This window comes from Nicrophorus vespilloides, unplaced genomic scaffold (genome assembly GCF_001412225.1).
Source record: "Nicrophorus vespilloides isolate i.1.1-1 unplaced genomic scaffold, Nicve_v1.0, whole genome shotgun sequence".
Taxonomy (NCBI): Eukaryota; Metazoa; Arthropoda; class Insecta; order Coleoptera; family Silphidae; genus Nicrophorus; species Nicrophorus vespilloides.
Genome location: NW_017096637.1, coordinates 216,476 through 234,824, shown reverse-complemented (window position 1 = coordinate 234,824; position 18,349 = coordinate 216,476). Strand labels below are relative to the sequence as shown.

The 18,349-nt window shown below is 35.5% G+C and overlaps 1 protein-coding gene across 1 annotated transcript; it reads left to right on the top strand.

Annotated features, from left to right (window-relative positions):
• Positions 1–1,414: 1,414 nt before the first annotated feature.
• On the top strand, positions 1,415–17,038 carry LOC108557660 (rho GTPase-activating protein 21-like; the record flags this gene model as incomplete). The annotated part of the gene is made up of 9 exons (XM_017914266.1): positions 1,415–1,576; positions 1,789–1,872; positions 11,821–12,060; positions 12,170–13,021; positions 13,080–13,212; positions 13,281–13,447; positions 13,513–14,157; positions 14,655–14,715; positions 15,740–17,038. Coding segments are annotated over 9 exons (3,249 nt in total), but the record flags the coding sequence as incomplete, so codon positions are not given.
• Positions 17,039–18,349: the final 1,311 nt, after the last annotated feature.

The window sequence follows — 18,349 nt, the reverse complement described above, 5'->3', positions numbered from 1 at the left end:
ATGGAAAGGTGTCGTGGGCGTCGGAGCCCCGTGGGTGTTTTCCAATAATTTCCGAACCCGGTGTTCTCCAATAGTAATAATCGATTAAGCTTTTCCGCGTTTTGCCGCAACGCAAGAAAAAAACAAACGCGCGAAGATGAAAAATCGACGTTGCGTAAATATCCCGGTATATTTGTATATATATATACAAGATTTGGTGCATGCGTCAAGTGAAATGCCAGGGTGAAAGTGAGAACGCGATGACGATTGTTTTGCTCGAAGTCGAGCAGCATTATACAAAACAAACATAATAATAATTACGCGTGTCGGGTAAAAAATGCTGTTGATTGCGGAAAAAACAAATGAATCTACAGAAAGGAAAAAAAAACACTAACGTTGTCGCAATTGGATTTCCTAAATCCGAAGTTACGGTCTAGGCGCAGGAAATACGCGCGAGGTGTGTATGCTTTTTTTTTGTTCAATTTGCGTAAAGCCATTCTCGAAGGTTCATTGGTCCTCCTTCGAACGATCAAAACAAGTTGGGCAATGTGCACTTCCGAGGCAATGCCTTCTTCTCATGTTTATCATCACTTTATCCAAAGGCAGTCGCGCTTTTCCAGCGCCATTGAAGATAATCCTCAAAAAACACCTTTCGTAGAACTGCTTAAATCCCCAATTTTTTTTCTGAAACGATAAGCGATTTGCACTCGTACAGTCGCGTAATCATCGATAAAGGAGGATGCAGATAAGATTCGAGAAAATAAGAAAACAAAAATCGCTAAAAAAAAGAAGCGCCAGTCTCGATGAGAAACGCGAACAATGTAACAATGCAGTTCACGTACTTCAAAATCGCGCTCCGCTTGAATTGGATTGCGTAAGGAATCCCTTAAGAGTTCGAAATTAGGGCGCACAATTTATATATAAATAATTATATGTTGGATAACGAGAACGTTTCGCGAATGATAATTAATGGATTGCAACCGGCGTTTTTTTTTCTTCTCGTTTTGGATTTTTTTAAATTATTTATTGAGTGTTGTGAAAATGTCTGCGCATGCTGCGAATGTCGTATTAATCACGTTCACCGGACTTTAATTACGACGATGATGATGATTTAATTACGCGAAATAATTCTTTTGTCCGATTTCTTTTACCTTCGCTTCTTTAACAGAGGAATGTAAAAAGCGATTTTTTTTTGTTGCGAATTTTGTAAACGAAAATAATTTATAACCCACACAAGAATCGTTGGTGCTTCATCAATCATACTCGCGCTTTATACACTACTAGTTTTGATGTGTTTTTGCATTGTGTTCTCTGAGTGTCTTGTTTTCTTTATTATTTGTTTGTTGATTGTTTGTTTGTTTCTTGCAATTTTAACGTTCGTTCTGGTTTGCTTCTAATCCGAATGACGTCTCATCCATTGTTACGATGCTGATTATTCGATCTTTGTTGCAGCGGTAGCTTGAGCGGCGGAAGCAGCAGCAGCGTCTCGCTGGAACGGGAGAAAATCACCTCCTGCGTCCTTCCGGTCGAAAAAGAGAAGGCCTATTTCGTGAAAGAGGGATTGCTGCACTGCAAAATCACCGAAATCGATGGAAAGGTAATTGACGGAGGAAATAAAGAAATAAAGAATCGAAAGGAAGAAAACAAAAGAGTGCTGCTTGCTGCTCTCTTTCACTTCCATAATTATTCTAAATAAATTTAGAAGTATCGGCTTTGCCGAGGAAATCGATTCTTCCACTTTCTTATTTCTACTCTCATTTTAAATCGCCTCTTACACTTTATTTAATTTTATTATTTTTTAATTACCAGAGATTCGGAGATCGTTCTTGGAAGCAAGTTTGGGCTGTTCTTAAAGGTCCCAAGTTGTTCCTCTACAAAGACAGACATCACCTGGTAAGTTATTATTTTTTTTAAATCGATTTTATTGAAAACTTTTTTTTGCATAGTAAATATAATTATGCAAACTACTTAATATTTTTGACATATCACGACTTTGCAATTATGTGTAACCGAAAAACTGCTGTTTTTTACCATTATTAATTGATTAACAATACAAAAAAAAATAAGTTTTACACACGAATTTATGTAATTTCTGAAATTCCAAGGATTAATCGTAAACATTATCAGGTGATATTAGTGTGTATTAATTGAAGCAGACGCGACTTTAAATCATGATTTAATCGGAATTATCGCTATTTTTGTTTGCAACAATTTGAATCTTGATAAACTGCCGATAACAATAACATAATTATTTAATCAAGGACCTGCGACCATCGCATTTTATCATTCACTACTTGTTTTCGGTAACTCTATTATCATCGGCGTATTTACGTACAAAACTCGTGATTTTGCTTTGTTTTTGTTGTGCGAATGCCAAAAAAAAATAATGAAGCATGGTTTCTCAAATCGTGCATTTAAATATATCCGTTCACCGGTTTGAGGTGAAAACAAATGATAACTTTGTTCCAAGTTTCTTTCTATACTTGCGAAGTGAAACAATAAATTAATAAATTTTCTGCGCCAAAAAGCAATTCACTTTCGAAACTGAACAAAAAGCAAATACATTCAAAACAAACACAAGGTTTCTACAAAATATATACAACAAAAAATAATTAACTTGAATTACCTAATGCAAATGAAGATAATTAAACGTATCGTGTTTATGTAAGGTTCTTCATTCCGTTATTTGCATTTCCCCTTTTCAGCGATAATTTGAATTACGTTATGGAATGGTGCTTTTCAAATTCTGATTGCGCGACGACGTCTTATCGGTAAGGCGTTGCGTAACTTCAAGTATGTGTGTGTGAATTGTTGTTCCGTTATGAAATTGCGCGCAAGGAAAATCTGATAATTCGTTGCGCCACCATTTCCGGTGTTAATCTGCGGTGCGTTGGGATTAATACGTTCGGTGGTGAGCGATGATCTCGCAGGAAATCGCAGGATTATTTCCGTTTTGTGTTTTTTTCTTCTTCTTGGAGGATACGATGCTGCTTCATTATTGCATTGCGAAACGATGGAAAGTTGCGCTTTATAATATACTATGTTGTAGAAATCTTCACTCGTCATTATTTTTTTTTATGTTTATTGTCTGCAGACGGTTTCCTTTTAATTATTTCAGTCTCAGTTGCACCAGTTCTCGTATTCTTTTTTTTTTAAGAATCGAATCTTGTATAGGTTTTCTTTCGAAACAACTAATTAATTTCTTCTTCTAATTCGGTGATTCTCAAAGTGTGGGTCCCTCTGGGGGTCGCGAAATATATTTGGGGGTCTCAGAAAAATTAATGACAGCTCAATCCGTGATGTCTTTCTACACATACCCATTCTTTGGGGAAAAAAATTTATCTGCAAAAGGGGGTCGTGGACCTTAAAGTTTGAGAAACGCTGTTCTAATTTATAAAATTGTCTTGTCTCAATATAATTTATTTTTCAACTTACATTTATTAAATTTATTAAAATAATGCTAAACATATCTTTGCAGACTACACATTTCTGGAAATCTATTATTAAATTAATTTCTTCTTCTAATTCAGTGATTCTCAAAGTGTGGGTCCCCCTGGGGGTCGCGATAAATATTTGAGGGGTCTCAGAAAAATTGATGACAGATCAATCCGTGAAGTTTATCTACGCATACACATTCTTTAGGGGGTCGCAATTTTTTTTTTTTGAATATAGACAGTTCATATCTCACATTAAATTCTATCTTCTTTTAAGTTAATCTTATTATAAAATTTGAATTTGAATTTAAATTAATTGGTAATTTTGATCTTCTGATGGGATTTTCCATTGGAAATATTAGACTTGTGGCAATCTATCATCAATTTGGTTTGAATTAAGTTTTAAAATAATTAAATAATGGTAATCTATGTAGTACCTTACTATACTTTAAATTATGTACATTGATTATCAATTGATTGGTGAACTCAATTTTTAATTGACATTATTTATCTATTCTATATCTATTCTAGATATTCAATTAGTTTCTCAAATTAATAGATAAACGATCAAATTTAGTTTGAAACTAATTTTAGATTAATTGATAATACAAATCTATACTATTGGCATTTTCATCTACATATTAATTGTCAGAAATTCCTAAATTTCTGGACCCGACAATTTTTTTAGAGAATTGAATCAGACAACTTCGACTATCAAGATTCATCACCAACCAAATTATATGGTAATTCCTCTTTCCTATAAATTTTCTAGTAAATTATAATAATACCTTACTATGCATGTTTAAAAGGTGGGACAATGCGTGTACCCGGGCCCTCAAAGAGTTAAAGCATATACCAAAATGTTCAAATCATGAAATTTAGCTTGAATTCTTTGATAATTGCAGATTGCTCGTGGAAATCATCAAATTGAATTTAAACATAATTTTGAATATTGTATTGACCTAAATTTCATCAATAAGTAAGATTAACCTAAAACAAAGTTGTCTTGTCTTAAAGCAATAACTCTCTAATATATAATGGCTATGCCCAAATTTCGATTTTCAATAATTACAGACAAATTTTTGAGCTAAATTACTGTTAATTGGACGATTTGCTATGAAAATATGTTTCTAGGCCAAACGTTTTCAAATTTAATATAAATAATATATAATTTTTTTTGGGACGTGAAAGAAATCTCCTTATTGGTTAAGGTCAAGCATCCAAATTGGATGAAATATTTGTGTGCATTAACAAAAAAAAATAATTCGCTCAGTTTTACAAACATACATACATAACGTTTTTACGATCGCAGCGGAGAGATGACATTACGCACTGTTAAGTACAAAAATGGTGCTGTTTTGTGGTAAACAAGAGGTCGCACCTCCGACAGAACGGCGACACGAAGAAAAACGCACACGACTTTATTAATAGCATTGTGCGAAACTAATTAAGTTTTGCGTAAGCGCGTGTGTCCGTTACGTCTATATTATTATTATTATGTATGTATTCCTGTGCGCGTTTATTTTAATTTTAATGCCGTTCCTTAATTGTGGTTTGCCAGGACCATATGGTACTAAATGGGGTCGTTACTTTGCATATACGCGGTCTCTTTAATTTCTTCGTCGACTCCTTGTGTTATTATGTGTACTTCTTGTTTCTTTTTTTTTTGTCTTGTCTCGTTTCTCTCTCTCTCTCCTTCAGCGCCGATGCTTATCTGAAGACTTTTTTTCCGAAAAGGACTCGCCTCACTCACCATAAACGGCGTTTTATTTCGATCTCATTCCGGTGTGGACCTTCATTATATTACATTACATTACTCACCCAAATTATACCCTTTTCGGTGACTGATTTATCGTCCATTTACAACAATGTTCAACAATTGCCAACTTTCGATTCGTATACATATATATATATATTGAAGCAATTAAACAACATTCGTTTCCTATTCTGAATTTCGATTCATTCTCCCTTTCGCTGCGGTTTGTATCATTATATTATATACTCTTTTTTTTTTATTATTATTTCCTGCAATCCGCGCCAAAACTAGGACGCTCTGCATTTTGTGTTGTGGTTCACTTTTCTAACCCCGCAAGCGAACTAAACTAATTAACAAAATTTTTGTTAATGAAATTTAATTGTACAAATGAAACTATAAGTAGTCTAATTAGCAATTAAAATAACCAACAGCAAATTGAATCATACCTGGAAGCAAACAAGTAGAGAAATAAAATAAATACAAAACTTCTATAGGAAATATTATCTTTAAGTCTTATATAAATATTCCAAATAATATTGTTCATTTTTTTCTTGAAAATCTGTTATCTTATCGCTGGATATAATCATTTCGCTTGGAGATTTTGCACGAGACTAGTTTCCTTAGAACTCGCAATTTTCGAAACTGTTTACCCATTAGTAGTTGTGTTTGCTTCAACCTAATAACCTGCAGTTGTCTTTCGTGCAGTTGCCTCAGTTCGAAATACATAATCGAGTGAAGTGTATTGCTTAATCTGCGGGATAATTTGTAAGTAACTCTACGTTTATTAAGAGGTGAAGGATTTTCATTTACTACAGAATTATTCATTTAATTCGAACGAAATAAATTAACAAAAAAAAATATACGGCGCGATGTAAATACAATTTATGTAATTTATTTCGTTTCATTACGTTTGCTTAAGTAATTTTATTTTGTACACAGTTCCAGTCGAACTGGTTTTTCTTATACGTTTTTTTCATGTTTTACTTTCGGCACTTCGTCGAATTACAAGCAAAAAAAAAATGAAAGAACTTGATAATTAAACGATATTCGATGCAAGTATATAAAATATAAATTACATTTTAATACTGGGCCCGAAACATAAATATTTCATGTATTTATTTATATCTTCAATCTATTTTTTTTTAAATTAACTTTTATTTTATTTATAATAAATATTCATTTACAAACTATTCGAGATTATGTAAATTACTTCGGGATTGGCAATTAAACGAAATTACCATTCTGGTGACAGTTTTCATTTGTATCTCAATAAAAAAAAATCACATCGGTCGTGAGTCATCATCGTTCCACTTAATATTGTATTTAAGAAATTTATTATTTTTGTCGTTGATTCATGAAAATAACGACGATCACAATTGCAACAATTTTATTATAACACAAACATATTTAAAAGCGTGTGAAAGAAAAAACGCATGAATCATTGTAAATATGTCTTTCCGTCTAGAATTTATAAGTTTGTTTCTATTTTTACAACAAGAGACTGAACTCTTGGAAATGCAATTATTGTAATAGATTGCTAATGTCAGCAAATATTGTCTTATCTATCGTTGCATTGTTCATTACGTAGAGATGACGTAGAATAGAGTTATCAATTGGATTAGTTTAGTTACGGTAAATTATAAAAACATAATGATCTTGTATACAACAAACTATTATATAACGACTTGGTAATATCGATGTATGGTGTGCATTCCATACAATATCAAATGTATTCTACCCAACTAGTAGAGAATTTATAGAATTTTTCAAAATTGAACACTAAAAACTAATGCGAATCTTATAATGCATATGTTAGGGTAAAAGTACAAAATCGGCAAATGTATACTTTTCCCGGTAATTATATACTTTTACACATAATTATTTTATTTTGAACCTAACAAATTGTTTGCTGGTGATCTAACCTAACCTTGATATACAAATTTATTATTTTCAACTTTTACCGATATATGTAGGTAAATGTAAACATTTACCGATAAATGTAGATATATGACGCTGCTGTCAGATTTATACTTACATTTACCTACATGATCGGTAAACGTAAACATTTACCGGGAAATGTATACTTTTACCGTGACACATATATATTAGAAAGAGTTTCCTATGAGCTAGATACAAATATTTTATAGAAATTTGCTATATGTTTATCAGTTTCTGGGAGATATACAATTGATTAAATTTATATATTTTTCAAGTTTAGTTAAAGTTTTGTATGAGGTAGATGATAATTCAATATTGGTTAGAAATTGGTTTATCTTCAGATTATAACTTACAGTCATTAATTTGTACTTTATCGAAAATCTATAAAATATATTGGAATATTAGTATTCACTCTTTAGATATTGCAATAGTTATTTCCTTCTCTCGATTAGGTAGACATAATTCTTGGTAATTATTTCGGAATCTTCATAAGAATTCGGTGAATTTTATATGTTCATGAGTAAATGTAGAAAGCTCGAAAAAGCTGTGTGAAACTGAATTAAATATAAAGAAGTTACTAGTTTCTATTGGATGTAATAATGTTGTATTTGAAAGGACTTGGAATGGATTTGGTGACGATGAGTCTATGGTAGCAAAAGAAATGTCGCAAGAGTGACATGTGTACATTAGTTGAATCCCCGGGGCATTCGAGAGCCATGAATAGAAAAGCGAAGGTCTTCAAGTGCTCTTCGGTATTGTTATTTAGGCATCGGTTTTGTGGAGGGTGAATAGCAATGAGCCAAGTTAAGAGGTCCGCGACGAAAGGAATGTTTTCAGGTGGTGGCGTACTGGTTAATTAGAAACAACTGGCACGCGCCAAGGAGGTGTGCAGCCTTTTGCCTTTTGTTCCTTGCCAAATTGATGCGCTAGACTTAACACATGTGCGTTGTGTAATAATCCACTTTTCATTGAACGGATTGTTATGGTCGTGCCGCGCGCGTTGGGGGACGGCGCGCCGCCACCTCGCTCACTTTCCTTCGGTTCTTCGGTTAGTCCAGTCCAGTCGAGTCCAGTGTCCCGGTACGATTCGATTCGCGAAAGGCATCATCATCATCCATTCCAGTTCTTTATAATTCTAGAGAGCCTGTGTGCTTGTCGCTCTCGGTCTTCGGCTTCGGTGCGTGGGTTCGGTCGTTCCTGGACACCACCAGCTTCTTCTTATCCGGTACCGGTACTACCCAATGCGCGCGGATACCTGAAAATCTAGTTCGACCTGTTATAATTTCGCTATTTAATGTTTATATTTAGAACTTGTATCTAAAGGAGGTGAGAGAGCGCGCGCGCTCGCTTTTCCTCTCCGGTTCTTCTCTTCGATTTGAGTTAAAACTTCTTGTGCAAAAAAATGTTCGAACATTCCGCTCTGGGGTTGCACCATCGGGAACGGTCCGGGACCATCTCCTGCATACCTTCGTTCCAGTTCCATCTGCATTTCCCCAGTCAGGCCATCTTCCCAAGAAGACTACGTCGATGGGGCTCAACAGGCTCATGGGTAAAACAACTTCAAATCACAACAAACAATTTATACACATCTAAATTAGAATACTATAAAAATATCAATAAACATACTGCATAGCTTTAAATTAGTGAAAAGGAAATAAAATAATCAACTTCACAATAATTTCTTTCCAAGAAAAAAAACATAAACATTAGAAAAAAGTTTAATTATTTTATAATATAATAATCAAAATACTCACATTAAAAACAACTTATTGATTTAAGTAGAAATATTCTAAGAGCAGAATATTAGAAAATAGCATAAACTGTAAGAACTAATCAATTTATATCTGAAGCCCTATAATATAACATATTAAAAGAAAACGCTGTAATAATTTGTATAATTAAAAAATTGTTTCAATTTTTATTTCAAAATAAAATTATTGATATAGTTAAGAATAAAAAATATTAGAATTAATCAAGAGTTAAATAATCAAAACGCCGAAAAAGTAGACTAAACTTTAATACATCTTAAAGCTTATTAATACATATATAAACAGAATATTGCCAATTTACATGAATTAACATAATCAAAACTCAATCAAAAGAGCAGATCTCATATATAAAAGTGATTTTAAAACTGTAATTTAAATGTTAAGTAGGATTCATGTAATCGATGCTCCGAATGCGTTACGTGCTATGGCTCTGCTATATGAACACATTATTATTATATCTTATGTGGTACAGTTTCTAATCCGTATGATCTAATAGTTGCAATTGGATTTTTTTCTTCTTCATAATGCTGAATTAACTCGTTTAACCTGGATACATAGCATTTGCATGGAAATGTAAACAATGAAAAATGGTCTCCGCTCAACATCCAAGAACTCAAACGATTTTATTATGGAAATATATGTCATCTATCATTCAATTTTTCTTATGCTCCGATTTAATTGCCAATTCATTTCTACATTAATGTTACGTTAATTGCAGATAATCTCTTAATAAATACGTTTAATTAATCTGAAGTATAGAAAATATAGGATATATCATAGATCATATATTATTCTGCAAGAATATGTTTAGTGACAAAAGTTGGGTCGGTTATCGAAAGCTTTATCGTGGTTTCATTTATCGCAGTATTTTCTCTCTTAACCGCTAACTATTTTTACTCAAATATTGCATTAATTGAAAGAAAAAAACATATAATATATTTGATTTAATATTTAAAAATAATTATTAGTGCATTGAACGATAACGATTTAATATTTTGAAATAAATAAATAAAAATATTTATACAAATTTGATCTATTTGTATTAAATTTATTGAGAAATGCAATTCATTGATTAATTTTCATATCTTGATTATGTTGTGTACTGTTATGCAATGCGAATTAGTGCTTGGAATATGTACGGTATCAGCAGTGTTAAACGATATTTCTGACATTTCATTTTTGCACCGGTTGAGATTTCCGATTTGGCTCTGAAAAAGGAAGTGGTTTTAAAATTTTATTTACAGTTTGTCGGCCGGGGTTTCCTTCTGCGGCACACGGATGGCCAATAAACTTGCCATTACATTTGAGAATACTAATGCATATGCAGAGTGTTCCCGTGGACGTATTTAGAAAGCCGGTGGTTTCTTCTTCGGCCCACACGTACAACCACCATCATTATCATCAGCGCTCTGCAAAGTTTCCTCTTCCTCTCGATTCTCAAATTGTACAGTTCTAATGCCATCCGCATTATCAGCGATCATAATGCTAATGCAGTGTATTTCACCGAACGTTATCTTTCTGCTAAGTAGATCCATTTAACGAGCGGTTCAGGTTTCAATATTGCCGTATTATTCAAATGCAACCTCCTTTTCATCATTCAATTAGCCAATCAAAGTATTCATATTCCGTTAACTGACTTTCAATATTCCGATAACGCGTGAATTGATTGAATCCGATTAGTAATTTTTTGTCCCAGAAAATTGCTAAGCAAATATTGCATTTTACAATTTTGGCGCCTGTTGACTAAGCACGGATAGATGATAAAATTTTCACGTAGTTTTCTTAATATTTACAAAGTGCAAACAATATGCATCATATTGTTAATCCAATTAACGAATGCATGTTAACGTTATTTTCATCCTTTTCATCTTATTATAACGAAACCCTGCAAGCTCGTTACTACGTGATCGGCTTGTAAATTCCTTGTCCTCATGGGTTGAAATAATGATTGTGAATATTGGATTTCTCTGAATTCTTCTTATCGAATTTTCGACGAAATGGATAGTGGCCAAAAGATAATTACAAACTTGCGGTCAGTCAACACATTTATTTGTAGAATGCGATGCACTATTATTAGCCCCCAACTGTCTTTGCACAAAAATTTTATTTGTTCGATGGTAATTTCTTTCAAAGTTTCTCGAATTTAGATTACAGAATTCGCATATACTGCTATTAATGATGGTAATATAAGTTACCTAACGTAACGGCAGGATTAGAACAAACAAAATATAACATGCGTACTATAAATGACGTAAAAGTGGGTTTAACGCTGGGAAAGTTTTAGCTGTTGTGGTTATTAGGTGCTAATTGGATAGAAGCCGTTGATTAGGTTTTCGTGAATGCACTGAATCGTAAAAGTGTCATGGAACTTTCGAGTTATATACATACAAATTGGCTTCTTCTGTTAATTGGTTAAGGTCATTCTTACTACGAATCCGATATTGTTGCGAAACGTCGCGATTGCAATTCGACCCAAGGCCGAAGGAAAATCGTCCAGTCCAGTTTTGAATGCAGAAATTAGCGGGATTCTTGTGTGAGAGTCCCTATCCCTAAAAGGAATTTAAAATGTTGGTCCGGCCTTGGCGTCGAAAACGAAATAATTCAATTAATAAATGAGTTTCGCATCGGATCCGGTTTTAATTTAGCGAAAGTCGATGATGATTCACTTACTTCGTGATATCATCTCTAGTTCTGCTCGAGTATAATGGTACAATGTAATATGGTATGATTGGAGATGATGATGGGAGAACGCGCGCGCGAATTGGTTTTGATGTCTTCGTTTAGATGCGCGTTCGCATCATCATTACGTGAGCGGCGGGGCGTAATGTGTTCGAAAATTCCTACCATTTTCAAGATAAAGTCAATTCCAATATTGACGTACTAGCGCGAAGAGTGTTGTATGGTTTATCGCGGCCACTGTATAGTTTCATTTTGTCCATTGCAGAGTCCAGTTGGCACATCAGAGGTCGCGGACCAGAGCTTAGCAAGCGGTGTAGATTTGCGAGGAAGTTGCGTCCAGGTTGCAGGGGATTACACGAAGAGAAAGCATGTCCTTCGATTGTCCTCTGTGATACCGTGCAGATCAGAGCTACTACTTCAAGCAGAAAACCCGGCGCATTTGGCGGAATGGTTTCAGGCTTTCCAGGAGCAGAGCGCGAACAGCACCGAAATCGAAGCGAAATTGGTGAGTGGTTATAGCGGTGATAAGGAAGTCGGCCTTATCATTTATCTTTCTGCACTTTCGACTGAGCAAAATCGAAAATAATATCACTGATCGTTTGTTTCATCGACAGAATCAGATCGCTGGTGCCGATAAACAGCGTGCGATGCCTCAGGCCATCCCAGCCACCACCAGCATTCAAGAGCCGCAGACCAAGTCGAAGCTGACAAGTCTTCGGAACCGCTCGCCGACCGGACAGTCACCGGTGTCCAAAACGAGGAAACCGTCGCAGATCAACGACCCCTCGACCAGTCCCAAATCGAAAACATGGCGAGGCAGGTTCTCAAAGCAGCTGAAGAGGATTCACCAGAGCGCGAGCTCTCCGAACTCGCCGACCGCTCCGGAAGGTTCAACTTTCGGGAACCCACTAGAACACTGTCTTCCATCGCGGTACAATTCGTGTGTTCCGCGTTTAGTCGAAACGTGCACGGAAATTGTGGAGAGGAAAGGACTCGAAATAGTCGGTATCTACAGGGTGCCGGGTAATAGTGCAGCAGTTACGGCCTTGACCGAAGAAGTGAACAAGTGTTACGACGAGGTTCCCCAAATCGATGAGCGATGGAAGGACATCCATGTCGTCAGCAGTCTGCTCAAATCGTTCTTCCGTAAAATGCCCGATCCCCTCGTTACCTCCGTGGGATACACGAACTTCGTTGAAGCCGATAAGATCGAAGATCCGACAAGCAGAGTGAACGAGATTCGAAGGCTCGTTAAGAGCCTTCCACCACACAATTACAACACACTCAGGCATCTGATAATGCACTTAAAGCGGGTCGCGGAGCATTCGGATTCGAACAAGATGGAAGTGAAGAATCTGGCAATTGTCTTCGGCCCTACCATAGTACGGACCTGTAGCAATGACATGGAAGCCATGGTCACTGATATGACCAATCAATGCAAAATCGTCGAATCACTACTTACACACGTAAGCCATACTAATTACGCGAAATGTACGCAATACTAATTCTATTTTATTGATATAGGCTGATTGGTTCTTCGCCGACGACGAGGGCGAAGATCTGGAGCTTCCAGCGCCGATTGCCACCGGGGAAATATTTACGAATGAGCCTGAAATCAACACGGCGTTGCTCAAAGACAACATTAGTAAAGTGGGAGGTAAGTCTCAAATTGTCCCGCACGCCTTTAGAAGACGCTTCAATTCATAGCTAAAAAATGATTCGCAGGACACACAAAAGACCATAAGATGCGCAAATCGTGGACGTCCAAGTATAAGAGGAAAAACACGAAAGCAGAGACCAAGACAGATGCGTCCTCGCCGAACGGTTTCAAGGAATTCATTACACACAGCAATGTCGACACTAGAAACAGCAACAAAACTGATCTCAAAGAAGTAAGTTTGAAAAAAACATTAATGAACTACAATATATTTATTAACCTTTTTTTTATCTATCGTAGAGTACAAGTGAACATAAACCAAATATAATACCAACGACGGTGACGGAAATGGAAGGTGGAGCGTCACGGGTCTCAGAAGCCAGCAAGGATGAAAGCAGAAGGAGGATAGGCAGTTTTATACAGGAGAACTTGCACGATGCGCCATTCAATTATAAGAAGGGAAACGAGGACTTCAGGAGGCGGGTGGAGAATTTCATCCAGGAGACGCAGTCGCAGCTGCAGAGACCTAGAAAGCCGGAGACGAGCAGTAATAACAGTCTTGAGATGAGGACGAATCCAATAAGCTCGTCTGCGAGTAACGTGAGGCTGTCATTAGCTGTGAATCCTGCAGGAGATCAGAGGACGATCACCAAAACGCACAGCGCGTCGAACGTTTTCTCGCGACCAATCAACGTGGAGAATGGTAGGAATACCATCGGAGGATCTACGGTGCAATGCTTCAAGCCTACCTATTACTATAATTTAGATGACAGGGACCACACGAACAGTGCTAAGGACAGCTGCAGCGACGTCAGCTCGACGTCGAGCGACTCGAGGTGCAAACCCTCAGTCAGACCGAGTCCTTTTCTTATTAGACGGGGAAGCTCGGAAAACCTTAACATTACAAGCAATGGCAACTTGAAAAAGATCAAGTATGAGAGTGAGGTGAGTTTCAAAAAGTACTGCAGTATGTTCTTTAAACCGAACACCAGAAAAAAATATATCAACAATATAACTCTATTTATGTAAATAAACTTGAAAAACAAAACAACTCCGGATCATTCCCTATGCAGAATCTCTGCAAAAAAAAAAGATCTCTTAAAACGTCTTCCTATTTAAATAAAAACACAACGGCGACAACAGTTTCTTTAATAACTCCCATCCAAACTTGCATACCGAGAAACTCAAAATTAATTTAGAAGGCTGTGGTATCCTTTTTGTTTTTTTTATATACTAGATGATTTAAGTGATCCACGTGCGTACTCTTAAAATATAATCTTTATAACCACTGTAAGATAACAATTTGTTTTGAGTGGTTCCAATTATGATTTTCAAAATTTCATTAACGAAATTATTTACAAGTAAAAAGTTATGCGTTGAATATTTTCACATAATACAGAGGTACAAGAAATTAATTGTATATTTTCTTGTATTGTTTGCAGAGCGACGGCGGACAGAAAATGGGTTCTTCGGATTCGCTGAATAAATTATCCGCAGATGATGGTGAGTTTAACATTACAATCTTATATACGATATTTCATACCAAAGGGTGTTTAAATAATCTCTCACATATTGGTCAATACTTTATTCAGATTAAAGATAGTTAAATATTTAAGAGGTTAAATTCATTCTGTATGAATAACTTGTGTAAACGTTTCTTTCATATTGTTCACATTTATGTTGTACCCTTGTTTCGTTTATTATTTTTATTGTGATTATGATTATTATTATGTGTTTCGAAAAGTTTTATTTAGTGAATGATTAGTAGGGTTTGGGCCCCCGGTTGCTCCACCTAGAGGGTGGAGACCCGTCCGTCCCCCTACGACAATGCCCCAAAGGCCCCCCAGAACACGCCACAACACAACCCTTTATCACAGATATTAGAAAAATAAGAAAGACTCCGAGGTATTTTGATTTACAAGCAGACCAAAGAAATAATACTTATTAATTTACATCGCTGTGCATCATTTTCTTTCTATTATTATTTTCGTTAATTTATTTATTTTCTTAATCCGTTTGTTTTTATTTTTAACGCTTCTGACTTGTTCTGTAACTAAATTTTTATTTTCGAGTCTAAAGTTATCTCTTTGATATTTATTTTTTATATTTTCCCTTTGAAAGTTAACGAACAGATATCTTCGACGACGCACTAAATTGATCGCACGCGAAACACAACACACCATCGCACAGCTTCTATTTATGTTTCATGTTTATTTCGTTTTGTGTATTTATTTCTCTCCTTAATTAACTCGGATTTCTGTTGTATCATTTAATAAAGTGCGCGCAGGTTTTATTTCATTAATTTGAAAAAGTCGTCCGACGTGCTTTGTTTGCCTTTCAACAACACAATTACGAGATTGTTCGAGTGTTATGAATCTCTTTTATGGAAATGCAAACATTGCACGTTGCGCTGCGCTTTGTAACAAGGAGTGTGAGCTTTTAATAACTAAATAAATTTTGGCATGCGTTTCGCTGCACCGAGGATTGCGAGTGAAATTGTATTAAATGTTCCGTTTCTGTTTTCTAGGCGGTGATTTGTTGACGTCCATAACGAAGATTTTTGACGAGAAGATCTCGTCGTCGCACAAGCAGTCGCCGCTCACGATGGAGAATATACCGTTTGTGGACGAGTCTCCGGAGAAGATCTCGCGGCTTCCGATCAACGCTGGCAGCTATGTGAACAAGGAGAATATTCCTGGTTCGCCAAAGACGTACAGGAATCCGAGCCTCCACAAGAGCCAGTACAGTCAAATACCGAAATTTCTCACCTCCAATTACGTGAGCGCTAAGCAGAAGGAGAAGCAGGAGGACAAGGAGAAGGACGAGGATTCCACGATGTGCCTGAGTGTGCCTGATAACGAGAGGCATCTCAACAAGAAGGTAAACATCCTGGGATCAAAACTGAAGAGGTCCGAGTCTCTTAACAAGCCGGAACGCACTGCATCCCCTTTGAGTAACAAACTGAAGCGTTCGGAGAGTTTGAACAAGGCGACGGAGAAGCTGAAACGATCGGACAGCCTGACTAAGTACGAGAAAACCGAGAGCAACATAAGCAAAAAGCGTGAGATCAACAGCGGCCTTTCGAGGAGAACGACCAAGGATTTCGCCAAGCTGAAGAGGAAGAACGGTATGCCGGAGCGATCGATCAAAAGAAGGCACACGGTTGGCGGGACCAAGGATCCGGATAAAGTGAACCTCCTGGATAATCGCCGCCAGGAGGAGCTCAGCGACGTGAACGAGAACACTAAGGAGAAGAACCTGAGAACTTCATCTCCGGACTTATCTTCGACGCGCAGGGACCGTTACCTTTTCGAGGTTAACCTCATCGGACACGAGAACATGGTCTTCGCATACCAGCACTTGATCCGCGGCAGACCACAGAGCTTCCCCGAGAGTTCCGTCTACAAACTACCCCTAGAATCTCACGTCTAGAAGAAGCACGCTTAAACATATTAAGTATAGTTCAATATTTGAGTCTGTCTGTGCCTTACGCTCTCTCTCTTCCCTAAATAAAAAAAAAGTATAATTGAGATACAGACTGATGAAGAATGAAGTGCAATCAATCATCATTACCTAGAAACAAACAAAAAATACGAGCGTTACTACAGGAGAAAAACAACAACATGAAGTTTCATAATTAAGTTATCCCATAAATGCATATATTATATATTTTTTTTTGTAATTTAATTTGTTTTGTAAAAAGAGAAATCTAATTTCCTTCTACCCGCAAATGCGCGCATTTATTATTTGTTATTATTTATTTAAAACTTAAAAAAAACCCAAGAACTCCGGCTTCAATTTAAAAAGGAAACAAGATATTTAAAACGATTAGAAAACACATTATTATATATTTGAATATTATATATTTGTTTAATATTATTATTATTTCACCTTTAAATATTTTCAAGTTTTTGTTTTTTTTTACTAAGTGTACTTGTGATTTAATTATTATTATTATTATTATTCCAGGATTAGCAATTGAAATTTGTGATAACTATTTTATGTATAAAACAAAATAATTATTTGTAAATATTATTATTATATAATTTACCGTATGAATGGTGGCGTGTATTTTAAAATAAGTAATCTTGATTATTTACTTTTAGTTTCATTTTGCGAGTGTGAGTTACGAGTTCTTATAATTACTATTAACTATTATTATTATTTTTTTTGGTCCTTGTGTATTATTTGTAAATTTTGAAATCGAAAGCGAGAAGACGAATCCTGCCCCTCCTTCCGCTCTTCATCCCTGTGAATAAATTAAGCTTCGCGCAAAAAAAGAGAACAATAAAGAAATAAATAAATATAAAAAATATGAATTGTTTTTTGGTTTGTTCGTTTTTTTTATGTCCTTTTTGGTGGATGCGCCTGGTGATTGTGCCAAAACTTGTAGTTTTCGCGCGGGCCGTTTTATTTTTGCTACGTAATATGTATAAACTTAAGATGATAATTACGAAGAACGAGAATGCGTTTTTCGTTTTGTATATAGGAAAATTTTGTACATATATTGAATCCGAAAAAGGAGAAAAAAGCGTGTGCTGCTTGAAGGTGAGATGATTTTTTTTACTATCGACCCATTTAATTTGGCTGTTTCGTGTCTCTTGCCTGTTATTACTGTTTATTATTATTTTAATTTTATTTTTATTAGTTATTAAGTACAAGATTTGTATGTTTGTTGTATTTGTGAGATTTGTAAATATATTTTCAAATTATGCACTTATGGACTCAAAGAACATTTATTTACTTTTATAATAATTGGATTCTACCAGTTCAAAGATATAACTATGATACGTTTTTACTTATCAAAGGGTAATTTAATAAACTGGCAATATATAACATACAGAAATAAAATAATCAAAACATAAACTTAAACATTTTCTTTTAACTCGTATTAATGTAATTGAGTACATTAATGAAATAAATCACGGTAAATTAAAAAAGCAAATCAAAGCATCTGGAATTCATTTATCGTCTAACTGTTCGTAAATTGTTTGTAATTAAATAATAACAGGTCTGCGGTGAAGTTTGTTGAGTGAATTTAAGCGTATTTTCACCCCGCGTTTTGATAAAAAAAAGTAATAAAGTAAACGCAACTAAAATAAACAGAGGTTCGTTTAGTCCGTGGGTTGGAATAACG